The sequence below is a fragment of the Apis cerana genome, linkage group LG12 (assembly GCF_029169275.1).
Source record: "Apis cerana isolate GH-2021 linkage group LG12, AcerK_1.0, whole genome shotgun sequence".
Taxonomy (NCBI): domain Eukaryota; kingdom Metazoa; phylum Arthropoda; class Insecta; order Hymenoptera; family Apidae; genus Apis; species Apis cerana.
In genome coordinates this window covers 1,266,256-1,289,053 of record NC_083863.1, presented here as the reverse complement: position 1 = coordinate 1,289,053, position 22,798 = coordinate 1,266,256, and the positions used below count along the sequence as shown (strand labels likewise).

General features: G+C 24.4%; 2 protein-coding genes across 8 annotated transcripts in view; one reads left to right on the top strand and one right to left on the bottom strand.

Moving 5' to 3' along the window:
• Positions 1-210: 210 nt before the first annotated feature.
• On the top strand, positions 211-6,822 carry LOC108003687 (facilitated trehalose transporter Tret1-2 homolog). Its single transcript, XM_017066115.3, has 3 exons — positions 211-352; positions 1,331-1,406; positions 2,147-6,822. Exons 2-3 carry the CDS (start codon positions 1,355-1,357, stop codon positions 3,526-3,528), a joined length of 1,434 nt encoding a protein of 477 aa, XP_016921604.1. The 5' UTR covers positions 211-352; positions 1,331-1,354; the 3' UTR covers positions 3,529-6,822.
• A 1,242-nt stretch (positions 6,823-8,064) lies between these two features.
• The window catches only part of LOC108003700 (polycomb group protein Pc), a 47,887-nt gene continuing 33,153 nt past the window's right edge, over positions 8,065-22,798 (bottom strand). For 5 of the 7 annotated variants that reach the window (XR_009832241.1, XR_009832240.1, XR_009832242.1 and 2 more), the window contains exon 4: positions 8,065-21,181. Coding sequence is in view for 2 of the 7 variants with exons in the window: in XM_028669639.2 (XP_028525440.1) it covers positions 21,105-21,181 (77 nt within the window). In the remaining 5 variants the exon portion in view is untranslated. The remainder of the gene's footprint in view (positions 21,182-22,798) is intronic. The other 2 variants (XR_009832239.1, XR_009832238.1) reach the window with 2 other exon arrangements.

Sequence of the window (22,798 nt, the reverse complement as noted above, 5' to 3'; positions counted from 1 at the left end):
ACAATATTTTATTTTTTATTCAAAAAATAAATATAAGCGAAGAAATAAATTCTTAAAATATATTCTCAAGCATGTATTTTCTTTTGTGAATCTTTTTCTTTTTTATCCTTTCTTAAATTTATATTTTTTTTTTTAATTTTCGTGTCTTAATAGATTTCCCTAGTTGCAAAATGAAGGTATGCACGAGATTCGATTGTGATAAGACAATCACTGATAAACCAACATACCTATAAAATGTAGTACATCGTGATTACACTTTTATTCTGTTTATAATGTTTTAAAGAGGTACGAAGAACGCAGCACAAAACCGTCGTTTTTCCTGGTGGCTTGATTGTGTTTCATCATTATCTCTGTAAATATTACAAATATTTTTATTGTTTTACTATTCTATTTGATTTTATATATTTTCATTATTGATAATTTTAAAAATATTTTCATTAGATTATGCTTTATATGAAATATAAATATTTATTGAATATAAATTATTATTTTTAAAAAAATCAAAAATATAGATTGCAGTGTAAAATTAATCATAAAATTATACCATTTTAATATTATGTAAATACTATTTTTGAAAAAATATCATAATTTAAAAATATTCAAAAAAAAATTTTAAAAAAAAGCATATCAAATTAATTTACAGCTTTAGCTTTTTAAATCATTTAATGAATTATGATATGTAATTTTATACGAAAAATTTAAAAAATACTATTTTAAAAATTATTTATATAATTTAGATGATTTAGATTATTAATAAAAGATTTGAAAATAATATAATAAAAAAATACAGACTATGAAAAAAACAATATAATAAAAAAATATAGACTATGATAAAATTTAAAAATTAAAAATATGCTCTTTTTTGTATAATATGAAAATATGATATATTGAATTAATAATTTTTTTTAATTTTTTAATAAATTCTTGAAAATAAGTTATAATAACTTTTCACGATGTTTTATTTATTATATTTATTATAATATATATTTATAATATTATAAAATAATATTCAAAATTTTTTTTGTGCATTCATAAAATGCATTCATTATTAGAATTATATCTAATTATTTAGAAAAATTTAATCGAAAAATGTTAAAAAATTTATAAATAAATTCATGAATTCTAATTTTTATCATTTTAAATTATTTTGCTTAATATTTCGTATAATTTATTTTCTAACAATAAAATATTAAAAATAGTAAAAATATTAATATTTTATAATTTATTATTGAACTTATATATTTATAATATTATCTATTTTTCTTTTTATAATATTATTTATCTATACATGATTTTATAAAATATTATTAAATTTCATTAAATATTATAGTCTGTAAAAGAAGAAATAAGAAGGATGAACAAATCGCGCATTAAGTGGTGGCCGCAATATTTAGCAGCGATTACAGGTAATTTTAAATTATTATTAAAAAAAAAGAAAAATTTTTTATTTTAAAATTTATTTAATACACATGAAATTTTGTTGTCAAATAATAATTGTTTAATTATCTTTTAATTCTGAATAAGATTATTATTAATATTATTAATTATTAGTTGAAATATGTAAATATATCACGAATTTTAATAAATATCAATTTTTTATATTTTTTAATATAAAAAAATCGAATACTACATATAAAAGATAAATAAAAAATAATAATTTTAAATGTAATAACAAATAAATAACAAATAAATTCGATATTCAAGATATTAATATATCTGATTTTAGAGACCAAAAAATACAAAACTCATATAATATATACAATATAATATAATATAATAATAAACAAAAATTTAATTAAACAAATAGTTGAAAATTATTTATTAAACTATTAAATAATTTAAATTAAATAAAATGACTGAAAAACATGATGATAAAACTTCATTCTATCTATGTTTATATTTTTTTCAATATGATTGATATTAAATATTTCACAGTATAATATTTCTTTTACTTTTAAAAGTGATTCAATTCCTCTTCTGCGGAAATTCGTCATGAAAATGAGTCATTTTTAGTAACTCAAAAAAGAAAAAACATATTGTTCCTATCTAACAACTAACCTGGTTTTCAGTTGAATTTCAATGCTGTAGATATATGTCTTATACATGTTCACACATTTAATATTGAACATATTTCTTTTTTTTTTAGCCACCTTATGTTTAGCAGCAGCTGGTACTCAGATAGGGTGGACATCACCGATATTGCCAAAATTAAAATCTCCAGACTCTCGTGTACCACTAACTTCGGATGATGCTTCATGGATTGCTTCGTTCTCTCTCCTCGGCTCAATACCTAGCATTATCCTCTCAGGTTTCATTGTAGATCGACTTGGTCGTAAAACAAGCCTCCTGATAGCTGGAATACCACATATAATTTCTTGGATTTTAATCATCGTGGCTTGGAATCCTTACGTCCTCTACTTATCGAGATTCATAGGTGGCATTGGACTTGGTATAGGTTATGTTATTTGCCCAATGTATATCGGTGAGATCGCCGACAAGGAGATTAGAGGATCTTTAGGTTCTTTTATCAAACTTATGGTAACTTTTGGCGAATTGTACGCTCACGCGATTGGTCCATTTGTGTCGTACGAATGTTTGGCTTACAGCTGCGCTGTAATTCCTATAATCTTTCTTTTAACATACGGTTGGATGCCAGAATCTCCTTATTATTTATTAATGAAGAATCGCGAGGATAAAGCGATGAATAGTTTAAAACGGCTTAAAAGATATGCGACAGAAGATCAATTGGAAGAAGATATGGAACAAATGCAGAAAACTATGATCAAAGATCTCAGTGATAGAGGATATATTTGGGATCTTTTCAACACTAAAGGTAACAGAAGAGCTATGTTGATCAGTTTTGGCCTTCAGTTAATCTTGCAATTCAGCGGTTTGGCTGCCATAGAATCTTATACTCAAGAAATTCTTGAGGAGGGTGACAGTACGAATTTATCAGCTGCAATAGCAGTGATCATTTTAAGTGTTCTTCAGTTGGTAGCAGGTGTTGGTGCTGCAGCTCTGGTGGACAAATTAGGAAGAAGACCGTTACTTCTCATTAGTACATTTCTTGGTGGATTGTCTTTAACTGTTGCTGGAATATTTTATCTTCTTAAACTTTACATGCTGGTAGACATAACTGGTTTTGGCTGGGTTCTTTATGCCTCTATTATATTTTACGAATTAATTATCGCATTAGGTTTGAATCCATTAGCCTATATGATGCTCGGAGAATTATTTCCAACTAACGTTAAAGGGGCTGCTGTGTCTGCAGTAAACTTGTGGGCTTCTTTATTAGCATTCTTCGTTTCGAAAATGTATCAAGTTATTTCCGACTTTTACGGTGTTTATACTTCTTTCGGTTGGTTTGCGATCAGTTGTTTTTTTGGAATTATTTTTATACTCTTTATGGTCCCAGAAACAAAAGGGAAAACTTTATTAGAGATACAAGAAGAATTGAATTGTAAACGAAAACAAGAGCGGAAAATAAACAAGAATAAACAAGAAGCCCACGTAAGTACGATAGGTTAAGTCAGGTATACGATGGAACGATAGTTTTGATTTACATTGATAAATTAATTGATGATGATTAATAAGATTCATTGCTATTTGACTTGTTATGAACTGTTGAAAATTATTTTGAGATCAAGATTGAATAAGTTTTCAGTATATTATTTAACACTAGAATTATCAAGAGAGTTTTAAATTTTGCAATTAGTAAAAATGTACAGATTTTTAACAAAATTTATATTTTCATATTATATTTAATTAAATTTAATTATTATATGTAATCATTTGTTTATAATATATTTAAATATATATAAATTAATGATTCTAGTGTTAAAGATAATATTTTTATTCAAAATTTATAATTTACATTTCGAATATAAAATCAAATATATAAAATAACAAGAGAAATAAAAGAAATTTATTAATTTTTATTATTTCAAGATGCAAGAAAATGTTAATCTACATTTTATCAATAATACATAATTGAAATCTTATTAAATTTTAAAAATGATTAAAGAAAACAATGAACTATCGTTCCAAATAAAAATTAAGAATCTCTTAGATATTGTTTTCAAGATATATCTCGAGCGTTTTCGATGTTAAACTTGAATTTTAAAATTTAATTCGAACAAAATATTGCTAAATTTCAATGAAAAGAATTCTATGGATCGTTTTCTATCGAAATTTTACTTTTTCGAAAAACATACTATTGTATAAAAAGTCGTTGTTAATATGAAATTTTATATATTAATTTTATTTTAAATTTGTTTAAATATTAAAAAATTTTTTATTTATTCAAATCAAAGAACAATTATGAAAAATAATTATGAAAATTCGAAAATTGTGACAAGATTAACACCGAAACGTTAAATTTTCTGAAAAAATTATATTTTTTGTTTTATTTTCTTTTTTTTTGTTATTGTAATTTAGAATATAAGACTTTGTTTCCTAAAAGAGGGCCCTTATATTCCAAAGAAACTTGCTTCGGATGAAATATCAAGATCGTTGAAAAAGATACTTGATTAAGATTTCATCGTTGATCAAAAAAAGCAAGTTTGTGAATTTCTTTAATAAATCATTCACATAAAAGCAAACATGGATAGATTAAACAACAAAAATAAAAACTCATATGTCATAAAAACAAAGAAAGAGAGGAAAATGTGATAAGTATGATTTAAAATAAAGACTTTGTACACATTTATTTTTTTTTTTTTATCATGTTCATATACAATTTACATGAACATTTATCAGTATTTTCAACGACTGATTATTTACATAAATCGTAGGAATTTTACGATGAAATCTTAGTCGAGATAATAACCGGAGCAATTTCAATGAAGAAGTACAATACAAGAATTTTTTTGTTAATTTCTGGAAATTAATTCGAAAATTCGAACAAGTTTCTAGAAATTGTATTGTATTATGAATGTGTTATTTAGGGTCCCAATTGTGTAAAGAGCAAACTCGCATGACCATCTTTTCTTTCCCTTTTAGGCAGGGTTAAACGTTGAGACTGATAGATTTTAAATTAATCGTAAGCGTATTTTTATTCATCGTCAAATGATATCACATTATAACGAAAAATTGATATATTGCAATGAAAGATTTATTTAAATTTTTGCGATATTATTCAATCTGTAGATTACTATGATAAAATTATATATTTATGTATACACGTTAATATATTTGTGAAACATCTTTGAAGAATCGATTCTAGAAATCTTATTAAGTTATAAGCAACTTAACTTTGTGTTAGATGAAATGAAATGCAGAGTAAGACATCATTATTTCTGTTACATCATTAGCTTATTCTGCCTTTGTTTTGCTTCATTTAATGAAAACTTAAATCATTTATAATTTAATAAGTAAGCCTCAATTGGTATTTTTGTATATAATATCAACTTTTATATTTACATTGAGGTCGTCTCTTCTATATTGCAAAAATATTTTAACACTATATAAAATATTCTTCTCATATTATAATATCATAATATCATATTATAATATCATGAAAAACATTTAACAAAATTATTTCCAATATTTATTTTATAATTTCATACTTTTAAATTACAAAGTTTTTTTATACAGAAGGTCTCATTTTAATAATTTTCTTATATTATTTTTTTTTCTTGTATCTACATATTAATATTTCATCTATGTATTAGAGTATTTAAGATATTGGAGTAATCTACAGATTAAATATATATTTAATAAATATTTTGAAATGTTCCTTGTGATTAATTTGGCGATTAGGACCATCTTTTATCCCTTTCAGGCAGGGTGCAAGATAAATAATTAATATAATGATTACGATTAAACATTATCAAAGCGCGCCGCGTATTATCGCAAATACAAAGAACCACGCGCAGTAAATGGCCCTGATACGAGATGGATTTAGATTGAGCACCGTAGCATGACTAACTTTATTTATCCCTTTTAGGCAGGGTGAAACATATTACTATAAGAATAGCTTCGGCGCAGAATATAATCGGCCCGATTATAATTATATATTTCTTATTATTAACATCGCTAATGAACAGCTGATATTTTATATATTTCGTTGGATATGGAAGATGTGGTTTTATGGAAAAATAACGAATATGTAATTGAACCGATTAATACTTGTGAAACATATTCGTTAATCGATTCATTAAAAATCGAAACAATGTAACCACATGTTATGCAAAGTGTCTCGAAAGGAAACCTAATACAGTAAAATCCCTATATCTTATTATTGATGTATGTACTTACTGATCGTAGTTCGAAAAATGAATAATTTCTATTTCTATTTTTCGTTCATCAGAAAATTATTAAAATTTTGTTGAAATTATAATATTGAAAATTTTTATCAATATAAAATGTTGAAAGATTTTTAAAAGAAAAAAAATTAATCAAAATTTTTTTTAAATGAATAAAAAACATTTGCTATTATTTAAGGGTTTTACTGTAATTTTAGATACTATCGATTTGTTTGCCAAATCATTTGAGTGAATACTATCATATATATTATAAATTTTAATTCATTCATTGACACCTTGTATATGATCGATTAAGTATTGATGAAAATTAATACTTATCGATAATGTAAACAACGAATTTATATAATATGATGAAGCTTAATGTACTTATTGTAAAATGGTTTTACTCTTATTCTAAAATAAGTATTATCCCTATGTTTACGCAATTGCAATTACGACTCTCTACAAGTCCCTTTAAGGCAGGGTGCAAGACTCGAAATGTATAATTTCATATAAATTTCTACAATGTAGACGTTTGCAATTTACGTTAACAATAAATATTATTGATTCAATGTAATCTGGACTTATATATTATTTTATTTTATAATATTTATTTTATTTTTAATTATCATTTTCATTTGTGTTTCTAAATGTAATTAGGATTTTTTTTCAATCTTTCACTTATACCACATTCATCTATCCGACAATAATACATTAAGCTATTTAAGTAACCTATTTTATTTAAATTATTTAACAATATAAAATTTGAAAAAATTTATTGCTAGAAAAATTTAGAAAGATAAAATCTAAGAAGAGATAACATATAGGACTATTTTTTTTTTTTAATTATAAAATTAAAAATTTTTAATCAATTTTATGATTTTAAAAAATAGTAATTTAAAAGGAAATGATATGAAAGTTATTCAAGAAATTTTATGAATAGAAATTTATATTTTTTTATTGTTATATTTAAATTTGTATTAATAGTATATATTGATTTGTATTATTTAACATATTTAAAAGAACGTAGTTTGGAAAATTATTTTGATATTTCTAAAAATAAAAATATTAATCATATATTTATCATTAAAATACTTATCTTTTATAAGTTTAAATATTTATCTCTAATTTTGTAAAAAATAAAGAGAGATTCTATCTCCGTTATATTTCCATCTCACTAGTATTTAGTCATTAGTGCCATCTTTATGAAACGTGCTCAAATTTGTATAGCTTTAAACGTCTTTTGCCATTAACTCCATCTGTTTGAAAAATATTGAACTTCTTATACTTGCCAATGATAAAATAAATAAAATCGACATATATTTTTCTTTAGATGCTTAGCTGTAACTTCTTTTGATGTCGCTAATATTCGAGGTAAACAATTAATGCATCATGCGTTATTAGATAATACATTATTCTATTGTCGGTAACTATATAAAGAATTTTAACATTTTTTTCAATAGATGGAGTCACTAATTTAAATCTATTAATCTTTTATGGATAACAAGTTTGATTTTTAGAAGAAATAGCGCAACTAGTTAATTGTTATTTAAGACAAAGAGAGAGCATTTTTTTATTCAATACAAAATTAAATTAATTATAATTTAAAAAACAAGTATCAACGAACATTTTTGCATTTTGCATATTCAATTTTTGTGTTTGTTTTAAATTCATTTTAAATTTTATATTTTGTCTATATTTTTTTATATATAAATATTGAATATATATGAATATTCTTATATCTAATAAAAATATAATAGAAATATATAAGAATATAAATTAGAACGAAAAATAATAAGATGCAATAAAAATCGAAACATGGACAACTAGTATGTATATTTTTTGCATTATAATAACCATTATACATAAATGTTATTACAATATAGAAACATAAACCTTAATATTTCATCCATTAACATTTTACAACATTGTCAGTATGATACACATCTCAGTTTCGAGATTATTATTATGTTTTCCTAAGATAAATCTCTTTGCTTATGCCTTATAAATACTCGTTAACCCATTCGGATTCGAGTGAAGGTTGTTCAAGAAAACGTTTACATCTCATTGAATAAAATAATCTCTCGTTGCACGTGATAGCAACGGACAAGATTCAAATTCGTATCTTTTAATTAAATCGTTACAATTCGTTACTTCATCGTTAAAGACTTCGAAATCCATTTTCAATATTTTATTGGAAAATGTATAATGTGCTGCTCTAGCATACGGTAATTAGAATTCTATAGTTTTCAATAATCTAACTTCGAAAAAGAACGATCGCGAGGTTATTACAATCTTTTTTTTACTCGATGCTTTTTTTTTACTTACTTTCTAAATAAATATTTTTTTATCATCGTTACAGCAAATCTTCGAACTAACAAACTTTCGAGAGAACGAAATTTATTTAAATAACAATATTAAACAATATTAAATAGTCATTTTATTATTTTTTACAATTTATTTTTCTTTTTCATTTTCCAATGAAATTTGGTATAAAAATTTTCGAGAAAATTATTTAAATAATAATAATAGAACCAATAATGGCACAATATAACCAATCGTGGATCATTTAATTATTTTTCAAAATTTATTTCTCCTATTTCTCGAAATTTTTATTCCGTTTTGGCGCTACTTTTATTTTAACTTTTTTTAAAATAATTTTAAAGTATATAGGAAGTATTTCTACTGTATTTATTACTGTTAATAGATCGACCACAAAGAATTGAAAACAGACAACAGATTTAAATAAACAATAATTATACAAAATCTATCAAAATTCCTTAAAAAAAATTTTTTATATTTCTATTATAAATAATTACATTACATAATGAAGAAATAATTTATTTCCTTTTATTTTCGATTTTTTTTTTTTTTTACGTCTAAAGGAAGACACAAGCAGAAGGAATAAAAAAAATGAATTTACCTCACAATTTGGAAATCCTAGAAATAATTCTCGCATCATTCTTCGTATATACTTAATTTTTCTTTTCTTTTCTTTTTTTTTTTTTTTCTTTTTTTCTTTTTTTCTGCAACACGATATATGTATAAAGCATTCTGAGCGACATATCGACGTATTTACGTCTTTTCTTTCTCGTATGCTTATTATTACACAAAAATATGCACACGCGATCTAGTACACGCTGATTGTCGAAGGAGAAAGTAACAATTTTATTTCAACTTTTCATTTCTTATTCACCCCTTACGCATCTTTTAATACGGTAAGAATAATACTCATTTTGGCACACAGACTGCTCGCTTGTAGATTCGTCGTGATTATCTCGCACACTGTTACAACGGTATGTAATTGTCTTTTTAATTTGATTGAATTTTCTTTGGTGACGTAGAAACAGAGTATATTCTAATATTTTCTTATTCTTACTTAACCATCGAAATCCTCGTTTCGTTATAACAGGGTGGAATAAGATGTAGAATTTTTTGATCAGAAATTGAAATTTAATTTGATCAATAAATTTGTCAATTTGTCGTATAAACTTTTGTTCGATCTTTTTTTTTTTTTTTTGGTAATTTATTCGTCGTTTGAAGAGAAATAATTTTTATTTTCTAATGATTATCTTGGATAAAAAAATTCAAGTAGATTTGGGAAAATTGAGAAATATTTTATCATTTTCTAAGAATTCTTTCCTTAATTTGCATATTTATGAAAATCATTTTATTCGTATAAAACGATTAATTTATATTAAAGAATTAATTTACGAAGTAAGATCAACGAAAGAATTTAAAATGATTGATAGGATGAACTTTTGAAAGGGCAAAACCTTGCGTTACCATAAAAATTAATTTCAGAGAAATTTAAAATTTACGCAATTCTTTTCATTATTAGAAAATGCTCACTTTGATTTTTTCATTCCATTTTATTGTGCAACAGTATTGATTTTTAGTATTACTATAAAAACAATTAGATAGAAAATTTATAATTTTTAAAAATTTCGTAATTTTTTATAATTTTCAATTTCATTTTTTTTTCTTTTAATTCTCTCCATGTAATATCATTGGATCCATTTAAAGGAGGAGATAACTTTTTAACAATTAATTTAAGAAATCTGATCAAAATAATTAATCGCGAGTAAATTTTCTTATAATTTTTGAAAAAGAAGAAATTTTACAAAATGGACCCAAAATATTAAGATTGTAACAGTAATTGGATCGTTATCAATATGCAACAATTTTAATTTATCCTCGTTTTAAGAAAACCTCGTCGAGAGAAGTGAAGTTTTCGAGGAGAAAAACTTCCAATTTTCATATAATTCGAATGAAATCTAGAGATCGAGATGCTCGTTAGTTTCGAAATTTTTAGATAGTTGAAATGTAAAATTTAATTTATTGTAAATATGCGCGTATTTTATTAACAATTTACGTTGCTACGTCACCGTTTCGTATTTAATCCGTCGCATTAAGAATATATTACAGAACGTTACAAAAGAAGAAATCAGAGATTTAGAGGAGTCGTACACTTTTCATTGTAAAATGCATTTACGGCAGGTCTTCTTCGAATAAAAATTTAGAATAATTCGAACATCTTATTATTTTTATCTCAGAAATGTTAATAGAAAAGATACCTTCATTTCCTGTAAATAATAATTTTTCACTCGTTTTTTATTTAATTAATTTGTTCAATTTATTTTAGAGAAAGAGAAAGAACAGACACGTTAAGTAACAAAATCTTTCATTTCAGAAAATTATGGATGAAATCGAACATTCACAATTTTTTCAAATTTACTTTCTATTTGAAAAAGTACACTTTATAAACTTTTTTATCGTTTCACACGAACTGCATATATCTGAAATCTGTCTTCTATTCTCCTCTATCTTTTGTATTTCAATCAAACGAGTTTCACGTTCGATTAAATTTAATGTACTAGTATATTCCATCTCTTTGGATTATTTCAATATTCGATATCGACGAAATTATACAGAGATTTTGCTATAAGATTAATTTCCAAGATTAAACATTTCTTAATCCTCTCACTCGCCTCCATAAACCTCTTAAATATCCGATTTCCACTTTCCAACATCCTTTTACGATGAGTAAAGATCGCATCACGGTGAGAATAATCCCTTTTTTTCAGTGATTCAGATTCACACTCGGATTGGAAGATGAGAATTAACGGCAGAAAATGTTCGCATTAGGCCAAATTATTTAATCTGCATCTGCTCGTTCCCCTTGAAACGAGAACGTTAAGAGGATTATTTATTCACATCCGAACCACTCTTAATATATACACTCATACACGCACGCATATACGTACACAAGTAAGTACATACATACATATATATACTTTATACACAAGCGGTGTAATGTTATATGCACAAGTGAAATTTTCTTGTTGGTTGGAAAATAAAAAAAAAACTGTTGGCAGCCATATTAATGCCACTGCCTGTGATATTAAGCGTCCGTAAGAAAGTTCTGTCGTTTCTTTTATCTGATGGAGGAATGTATGCAGGGTGTAACATTAATTTGTATATATTCATGTATATTGTTGAATTAAACAAACGTATATTGTATAGGTAATTAAAAGTTAGAAAAAAATGTTAAAACGTTGCGTAAATATAGGTCGTTTAAATTATTAATTAATGAAAAAGTTGCGATAAAAATATGAAATGTATAAAGGGGAAATAGCAAACACACAATTATTGCTATATGATTGAAGAATCAACAATATTTACGTTCGCTCTATTTATTCAAAAGGTAATCAACTATTATTTAAATTTATTTAATAAATTAAAATTTTTATTATTTTTTGTTATTGTTATAATATTGTATTTTATATTCATAATCAGTTTTGACATTAATAATTTCCTTTGTCTCTCTTAGGATAATAAAATTAGGCTTTTTCTAAATCTTAAAAATCTTTGTTTAAAGGATGAATTGTGTGATGGAATTTCAATTATTTTAATATATATTCTGAAAAATGGAACATGCTACAAGGTAAAATATTTTGAGATGAAATGATCGTTGAGACTTCGTCTTTAAAATCATGTTTAAAATAAAAAATAAAAAAAAGGATGTTGAAAAAGAGTTTTTCACTTTTCAAGGTTGTGGATCTTTTATGAAATGGATATTTATAATTATTTTCCTGCTTCGAACAAAGTAAACATGCTTATTTTTTAATGAATAGAAATTTTCACATGGAAACGACAAAATTTTTTTATCTGCTATCTGATATATTCATTCATCATATTTGTTACATTAGACATATAACAAAATGTTAATTTTGTAGCGAATTTAATGCAGGAAATTAAATTGTAATTAATGTTCGATAAAATGTAAATGGATTATTAGATTAAACATAGTGAATTTGCATAATCGTAAAAGTCAATTTGCATCATAATCATGAAAATATATGTTCATTTCATTATTGTATTATAAATTGTTATTACAAGCAATCTTTGTAATTTCAATATTTTATGATTAGAAAGATTACGAAGACAGTACGTCAAAATAAGGATAAATAAATAACAGAGAATAATAATAAAGCTAAAAAAAATATATAAATTAATTTTTTTTTTCCTTTTGCTTCAAATTTATATATATTGCTACAAATTCTCAGTTTTACGAAATAAATAGAATGTCATTAATAATTTAACAAATGATAAACTTAAAATTGTTTCTTACACATCGATAGAAGAAAAATTATCTAGAAAATGAAATTAATTTTAAAATAAAATAATTTTTACGATATTCTATCATCTAATGACTGAAATAAATATCAAATCAGATGACATAAATACAAAAAAAAAAGTGAAAAAAATTAATAAAGAAATTAAAAAGGAAATTAATTTAAAAATATAATGAAATTTAAATTTTATATCTAAGAAAATAAGAAAAAACTACGAAAATAAATATAACTCTTATGGCGAACTTCTACGCCATTTTCAACTTGACATTAAATTTTCCGAATCAATGATATTTATTTCACTTATCAGAGAATAGAATATCACATTTTCCAATAATTATTATTTTAAAAATAAAAAATTTAATGATTACTTGGATAACTTTTCTTGTTGGTAATCACTTTTTCAAGAAATATTATATTCCAAGTAGAAAACAAAATGAAAGTTGTTTCAACAAAATGGCGGCCAATAAATACGAACGAATCTACGATTATACTTGTAACTCTATACGTTCTTGTGTTAATAATTATTACTCATACAATTTTATTTGCCATCTAAGAAGTTGCAATTAAATCTGAGATTTTTATTTTTCTATTGTTATGCGAATAAGAAAAATCTTTTTTCTTTTTTTTTTTTTTCCTTTTTGGTTTCTACGAAATCAATGATCCTTTTTGTTTTAACTAATTCTACGAGATATAAGTATTGGAAAAAATCGACGAGAAGGGTCGATGGTGGATTGTACGACGCAAATACAATTTTCGAAAGCTTCGATATAATACCTCGAGAATTGGCCATTCCTATATAAATTTTCTTTTAAAGAGTGCTATATTTTACAGGTTTAATTTATTTAACTTATCTATCAACAATTTTAAAAGATTCATATTCAGAGATTTTTTAAACGTATTCGATTTTGATAATTTTGTTTAAAAATTTGATATCAAAAGTTTGATTTTAATTTGTACAGAGAATGAAATAATTAAATGATTCAATATAAAAATAAGAGAAAGATTGTTTTCAAAGAATGTATTACAATAAAGAATCATTAATTTGTTTTTTTATTAAGTGCAAATTAAGGAGAAATAAAAAAGAAAATAAATGGTATTCTAAACAAATAAAAAATAATTTAAGACTTATCTTATATCCATTGATAATGATTACCAACATAAGAGAAGTGATTATAAAATTAAAATTAAAATATCTTTATATTCATTCATAAAAAGAAAATTTTAATTCTATAAATTAAAGATTTTAGTATAGGATTTTAGAAAAACTTGTAATTAATAATAAACTGCAGAATCATTTATATTGGATTTTAATCAACTTCAAATAATATTGTACAATGCTAAAGAAATAGATTTAACGTGAAACTTATTGCCAATAAAAAACTTTGGTTTCTTGTCGTGAGAGATTAGCTTCTGCTCGTAAAATTTGCCAAAATTTTTTTGCACGAATTTCATCAACTTTTACTTTTTATTTGATGAAAACAACATTGATAATTGAAGAAAACTAAATATTGAGAATCAATTAAATATAATCAATTATAATATAATTTTAATTATAATTATAATTTTACAATTTACTTGTGTAGATTATAAAAATACGTAAATACATAGATATAAAAATAGATATTGAAAAAATATTATTCAATATCTGAAAATAAATTTTTTTATTTTAATTAATTATTTAAATAATAATATGATATATGTAGTTTATTATATATATTGTTAATAAAAGATTTGATGAAAAAGAAATTTTTGAAAGACTAATATCAAATTGAGAAGATAATTAAGTAGTATAACTCTAGAATTACGAACTCTATTATTTTGTGTATTACTACTTATTTATCCTATCTTGTCGTACAGATCTCGTTTTAAAGATATTTTTCAAAGAAAAATTATTAAACTTAGAGACAATCGATAAGATGAGCTGTAAAATAAAAGCATGAAGAAAGAAACAATCTTGTTAACATTTTGTAACAACAAAATTATTAATAATTTGCTTTGTTAATTCTTATTTTGTATCAACATGATAGATTTATTTCATAATATTTTGGGAATGGGAGCATATAAAATAATAATATATAACAATCACAAAATCAACTTGTTACTTTATATAAACTATTACAGAACATAATAAATAAATAAAACAACATAGAAACTTGTATAACGTAATTAACCTAATTAATAAAATTAATTATATATCGCTTTATCACATTTTTCGAAATTATTCATTTCGTATAAACCTCTTTTTGTATTTAACAATTTTAAAAAAAAAAAAGAAAAATTACAAAATTACGAAAAATCAAAAAATGTATAAACGAAATTCGTGAATTATTTAATTTCTTTCCATATTTATCACGATCAAAAATATTCTCTGAATATGATCTTTATTTAATTTTTGGAGAATCATTTTGCGACAAAAGCCTGTTCGAACTTTCCTTTCTCCTGAGAAGAAGATCAATCATTTCTTGAGGACGGCTGCCTTTAGAATAATAAGAGAAACAGTGTGTTTATTAGTAAAAATTCGGCGTAAAAGACGAAGAATTGACGAGATAGAAATTTGGTCGAGTATCGATGGATAAAACGATTCAATTCATCGAATTACGCTTAATTATCGTTTTACAGTGTGTGATTCCTAATAATTATTATGCTAAACTAAATAATATTTATTATAATGTATATCACTAATAACGCGTATTATTCGATATTACAAAGTATGCACGTATGAATTATAACCTAAAAGGTAAACGTTACCTTTCACAAATTATTCACGTTTCAATCCAATTATTATTTCAATACCATTTTCTTCTCTTTCTGTGTAGACAATACGTGTTTCGTTATTTTTCTTTTCTTTTCTTTTCTTTTCTTTTTTTTTTTTTATTTGATCGACTGATAAACCGAGAGATATTTTGTTGATATTCGCGAATACGTTTAATTGAGAACATTGCAGCAAGAGGGCAGATCCATCTTTCATCTTTAATAGTTTTTGAGTTATTATTGATACATTTTATGTATCTAAACGAAATATATAAATTCTCTATTTTAAGATATAAATAATTTTTTAGAGAATTTGAATTGAATTTTGCGAAATAGAGAATGCAAATTCTTTCTCTTACATCTAACAAAAGATGATATTTTTGATTAATAAAGTAACGATAAATGATGTGTTGTATTGTCTATTAACTATTGTCTTACTAAGTATTTTTTTTTATAATTTAGTAACAATTAAAGACTGCTTCATTTGAATAATTTATCAAGAATTGAATAAAATTTTATCACCATAAAAATTTATCACTTATTATATGAAAACATTTTTTTCGATTAGTATTATTTTTCAAATGTTAGAGTATTAGATAATAATTTTATAAACAATGTTTTTTAATTTACATTAATTTTACGAATTTTACAAATGAATGTGCCACGTTCTCTTGCAAAGTTCTCGAATTCAAATTTTAATTGCACATATATTAGAACATAAACTAGAAATAATTGAGAAACTTTGTAGAAGAGGATTTATAATTATTTTTGATATCTTAATGATTAAGATATTCTATTTCATATATTAAAATATTTTAAACAATTCTGATAATGCAAGAACATATTATGTAAGAATAAAAAATAAGTTTTTAACATCAAAACTCTATAATTTGAAATTATAAATTTTATTTCATGGAATGGAAAAAATTAAGAAAAAAATTCAGATTTAAATATTATCATTTACAAAAAATTTTTCTATAAAATTTACTATATTAACCAAAAATCTCAATACAGTTACAATTAGAAAATTAATTGCAACATTTCGAAAACAATTATATGATATCGAATAAAATGTTTGTTTATATCCTTTTTCAAAAAGTTTCTCAATCTTTATTTCAATTGAGCAGAATTATACGTTCGTTTCGTATATTTTCTATAATTCGAGTTAACGAAAGATCAATTTTTTTCGACGAAGAAAACTTCTATCCTTTCACAAGTTAATTATCAATTATAATTCTTCTTAAACGAATTCTCATTCGAGCCAACAATAGTTAACAATTCATCACTATTGTAAGTATCCAAAGTTTTATTCGTTTCACGATTTTCTTTTTGTTTCCTTTTTTGGCAAAAAATATAAGAGGTACCTTTTAAATTATTATTGTATTATTATTTCTAAAAGGCGAGGTCTCAGATGCTACGGCTTACAAGATTACACGACGAAAACATTAACGCTTGTTCAGATCCATCCTTTGACTCTTTGACACTGCGACTAAATCTAAAATGGTGATGAGATCTAAAATGGCGGCATCGATAAGTTCTTCTCGAACAATACTGTCACGAGAAAAGTTGTTCTTTCATTGGTATACAGTCGACGTTGATACGCATCTTATGGACGTAAAATAGTTTATTCAAATAAGTTTCAAGGGAAATCAAACAATTTTATCCATTGATGAATCGATCAGGCTTTGTGTTGTAGGTATTGTTTGCTTCGATTTCAATTGCGTTTAAAAGTATAAATTGCGTATGTCAACAGGAAAATTGTCACGATTATTATGAAAAAAATCTCAACTATTTTAATAATTGTTTGCTTGATTGTTTGAAAAAAAAAATTAATTCTAAAAATTCGTGTACACAAAGAAATTAAAATTTTATTCAATATCATTATATTATTGCACGAAAATCTTGTTTAAGATCACAAATAGTCAAAATAAATAATCAAAGTACGTATTTATTACATTATATCTGTAATTCTATCATCGAATTTACATTTCAATTTCTGTAAAAATTAATTGACAAATGATAATTGCTTTTGATTTAGATTTAAATCTATTTAAAATTTGAATGCATAAAAATGTATACAATACGTATTCGAAAAACAAAATTCAATTATAATATTTGAAGAATAAAAAGATTCTTTTAACATTTAATCTAATGATATTTCATGTAAATAAAATAAGTTTTTAAGTGTAAAATATTTAAATCGTGACGATATCCTTGTCAACGAAGTCCAACATTTCCTGCATTTTTTTCTCTTAAATACCAGAATAATATAATTTTTTTCTCGTATGAGATTGTCAACAACAATTATTCTGGCTATTTTTCTAACGATCGATGCTTCGTGTAATATAAATATTCAACTCGAAAGATTTCTTCACGAGCATCTTCATTGGGAAAAAAAATCGAGCAGTTCACTCATTTAACAACTACTTGTCACGTTTCCTCTAAATTGGAAGACACTTTTGCAACGAAAATTATAACCACTCTACATTTCTCGGTAATGAAAAAATCAAATTTACACAATCGAGAAATCGAGAATATAATTATAGAAAGAAAAACGACAGACGGATCTATAATTTCGTTTTTTTCAATTATTTACAATTTTTCTTCTAATAATAATTAAGCTTGTTCTTAATTTGAAATCACACGAATAACAAAGAGAGGGAAAAATAATTTATTCAATTTCGAGCATTGATAGGAATCAAAAATATCAAAGTCTTTATACTCTACTTATAATTCGAAATAAAATTGCAAATATACACAATAGCGTTCCATTATTTCCTCTTAAGTTAAAATTCATTTTTTGAAAAAGAAATATTTCAAATAAAAAATTATTTTGCAATGATCATTAATTTCAATTTATGTTTGCAACAGAATCGACGAAATATTCAGACAAACGAAATCTAAGGAAATTTGAATCACCTTGAATGACCTCAGACACGTTACGAGTCATTGAATTCGTCTATCTAAATACACACGATTCCATTAATAATAGACAAAGTTCACCTTGAAATCTCATCCACCAGGATTTAAGATAAGATTTAATTTGCGACCGCAAAGAAATTTCAATTTTCATTTGAAACATTCTTTTAAAAAATGAACAGTTTAAGAGACGATTTCAAATGGAACAGCCTGTATATATATATGTATCTACAACACACTTTCATTTACGCATTATCGATGGAACAACAGCAAGGTTACACTTTTGTCTCAGGAATACTGATTGTTTGGATTTCTTTTTTCAACAAGGAATTTTAAAATCGAGTTTCGCGAACTCTTTTCTTCTCTTTTTTTTTCTTTTTCTTTTTCTTTTTTTCTTTTTTTTTTTTTTTAACATTCCTTTCTTCGTTGTCGATATTATACGATGTGGGAAATTCGAAATTCAGTATACGGTACATTTTTATTTGGAATAGAATTTCTCGTGCATCGAACGAACGATACAATGCAGTTTCGTAACAAGGCTTCACACGGTCATCCATTTGCCGCGCCAATAACAACAACAAACTAACAATTGCGACTTGTATCTACATATAATCGTCGCAGATAACTTTTTTTGTGGATTCTTATTATCTTATTTAATTTTTTTCTTTCTTTCTTCTTTCTATCTTCGTGTTTGATTGTGCAGGATGTTTCCAACTTTTAAGAAAACTGCAGGAACAGTGGTTCTCAACTAATGGTAATTAAAAAGTATATTTCCAATTTTAATTCTTGTTGGTTCAATTTTGAGTGATGAAAGGGTTGCAAGAAATCGATAAAAATATTGATTTTTTTTTCTTTTCAAATAATATAAAAAAAATATGTATATATATATATATATTGATACGATTGTTAAAAAGAAAAGAATTGGCTTCTATATTTCAAATTATCGTATATTTTTAATTTTAATTTTAATTTCGATATGAAAATAACCGCTGTGCAAAAGTTGTACAATCTATAAATGAAAATGTAAAAGTTTGTTTAAAATGTTACAAAGTTCTAGGCTATTAAACGCACTTTAAATGTGTTAATAATAGTGTTCAGTATTAAATTGATTTTTATTTTATTTATATATTATAATTTTTTTTTAAATTTTTGATCGTTTAAATTGTTCACATTTTTATCTGAAAAAATAAAATTTCGAATTATCCTAATGCAGAATTTGCCGTTATGGAAATATTTAGATTGCACATATTTTAATGTATAACTTTATCTATAACTTTGTATGAAAACATTTACAAACTTCGTATAATATATTCACGAGACACCTTTCGAGGGTCGATTCTAAAGGCCAAAACAAACAAAAGAAGTTAGTTAATTTAAATGAAATAAAATGAAAATACTCGGCTCTGTCATAAGAATATATTAATATCTTGTATACATTTTCTTTTCTATTTTCATATATAGATTGTGCACCTGCAGTTTGATAGGAAAATAGGAAACACCCTGTATATCATTAGATTGTCTCAAAAATTCTTTTCGTTATTTGCATATTTAAGAAATTATTTTTCATTTTTCGAGAACACTTGTATTTTTGTTAAGTATCTTTTCGTAAAATTTATCAATAATATTAGAAAATTATCGAATTACAAGTTGAATAGATTGTAATCTATCTATTTTATTTAATTATATTAAATAAAATGGATTTGATTTTAAAAAAATTTATTCTTTGATATTAAAAATCTGACATAACACTATAATGATTAATGACAACGACACTAGCGCTACGTGATCATTAACTAATGACACTTAATATATTTATTCATTCATCTATTTATGCATTGATTTAATCATTTTTTACTCTTTAAATATTCGAAATATTCTTCTATAAAACATAACATGAAACATATTTTTATTAATTATTGATACAATTATAAATCAAAGTTATTTTGGAAAAATAATAGATGGAATATTAATACCAATCAATTTGTATATAAATTATATAAAATTTCACAAACGATGAAATGTCATTGTACTATGTATGATCATCGAAATTGCAAAAGTTCTAAGAGAATATAATAAATTCGTATTAAAAAAAAAAAAAAGAAGAAACGAAAAGAATTTTTGAGACAGTGTAATATTCGATTCCTCCCAGAGAATATCAAATTATACACTTCAATGAAAAAAAGTGAGGTTGGACGTACCTTCGAAATAACGAGGACAGAATTACAGATGTCGACACCATCTTGTTATAGATTTAGTTTCGAAGTTCGTACTCTATCGACAGAGTGGACAAATTAGCCTCGTGTCGACATTGACAAATGAAATTTGGCCATTTCCTCGCTACACCTAACTATACGTCTTGGATAAAATGGAATTGTAATAAAACTTTGCCTGCTTTTGAAAAACGATCCTTGATCTCTTCTTTTCTACTTCGAAGTTAAGCGATAGTTTTTCTTCTTCTTCTTCTTTTGCTTCTTGCTTCTTGCTTCAATTTCAAACTTCTCCGAAAGACGCATCAAAACAGGCCACTCGTCTTCCTTAGAAAACAGTTTGTTCAGAGTGTCATTGTTGAGTTTTCAGTTTCGAAGACTCTGTTGAGGGAATTCAACAGCTCCTCGTTTTCTCTGCGCACTGAAATCGATTAGAATATCACACTGTTAATTTGTGTAATTTCCAAGTGGTGTTATTAATTTTATTTAATATTTACGTTTCATTTTGTAAATATTATTGCGCGAAAATGCTGAGTGAAATCAGATGTGTTATTACAATTTTGCTTGAATGAAAATATTATCTATACTTTGAATACTTTTCCGCTTTTGTTTTCACTGTTATTTTATGAAATTTTCTATTTTCTTATAAAAATATCGTTGATAATAAATATATTAGTAGAAAATTAAATCATATTTTTAAAATAAAAAAAATAATTGTATTTGTGATATAGTTTTTTTCTATATAAATTCTGATTTCACTCGTATTAATAATTAATATTAGCGAAAAAGTTCTTTAATATTAAAATCAATTAGATATTCATTTATTCACAGAATCGATACTGTTATAATTTATTCTATTACTCTAATTTTTCCTTTGTTAATTATGAAATTAGACTAATAACTATTTAAATCTACATATTTTTTTAGATAAATTTTATTTATTTAAATCATTATACATAATATTTATATATTTTTTTAAATATCATATTATTTGAAATTAATTACTTCAATATGCTAATTTTTAGACTGCAGATTTTCATGTAGATATATATATATATTTCGTATTATATATGTTTTTCTTATTATACATGAGTGATAATAAAATCCGTTTTATTAATTAAAATAATTAATCCAATTGATTAAATAAAAATCCAAGTTACTTCAAAAAAGTTTTTCTAAATCAATTTAGAATTTTTAATACACTTTTAATAAGATCGTAGTAAATAATATTTTTCCAGAAATAGAAATATTTATCTCATAATTTACTTAAAACTCGATTAAACTCTATTAAAATTAAGAAAAATTTAAGCCGTTATAATTCTGAAGATAGTAATTCCCGGCTAATAGATGAGAGATCATTAGAAGCGCGGAATCTTCCTCTTTAAAACTAATTTTTTTTTATCCCAATACGACTTCCGGTTCCTGAGATATCATCGTGTAAAGAAAAGATTAATTTTTAATTCTTTACTATTCGGGACTTTTCGCTCGTATCTCTTTATGACCTATCGCAATATAATACTTTAGAAATTCTATTAAAATTAGGAAAACTTTGAATCGCTATAACTCCGAAGCTAGTGATTTCCGGTCAACGAATGAACGATTATCGGAAGCACAGAATCTTCTTCTTTAAAACGCATTTTTTTTTACGTCGATACGACTTCCGGTTCCTGAGATATCATCGTGTTAAGAAAAGAGTAATTTTTAATTCTTTACTATTCGCTCGCATCTCTTTATGATCTATCGCAATGTAATACTTTAGAAATTCTATTAAAATTAGGAAAACTTTGAATCGCTATAACTCCGAAGCTAGTGATTTCCGGTCAACGAATGAACGATTATCGGAAGCGCAGAATCTTCTTCTTTAAAACGCATTTTTTTTTATCTCGATACAATTTCCGGTTCCTGAGATATCATCGTGTAAAGAAAAATATAATTTTTAGTTTCTATTTTCGTTCTTGTTGGATTTCTTACTCGGATCTCTGATTCGCATTTAATCACTGACCAATGCTAAACAAATGGCAGATACAATTCTTGGAAA

Excerpts from the sequence above, each read along its gene's own strand:
- LOC108003687 (XM_017066115.3), top strand. The coding sequence starts at position 1,355 with ATGAACAAATCGCGCATTAAGTGGTGGCCGCAATATTTAGCAGCGATT. Across the intron at positions 1,407-2,146 it reads ATATTTAGCAGCGATTACAG|CCACCTTATGTTTAGCAGCA; the intron begins GTAATTTTAAAT and ends TTTTTTTTTTAG.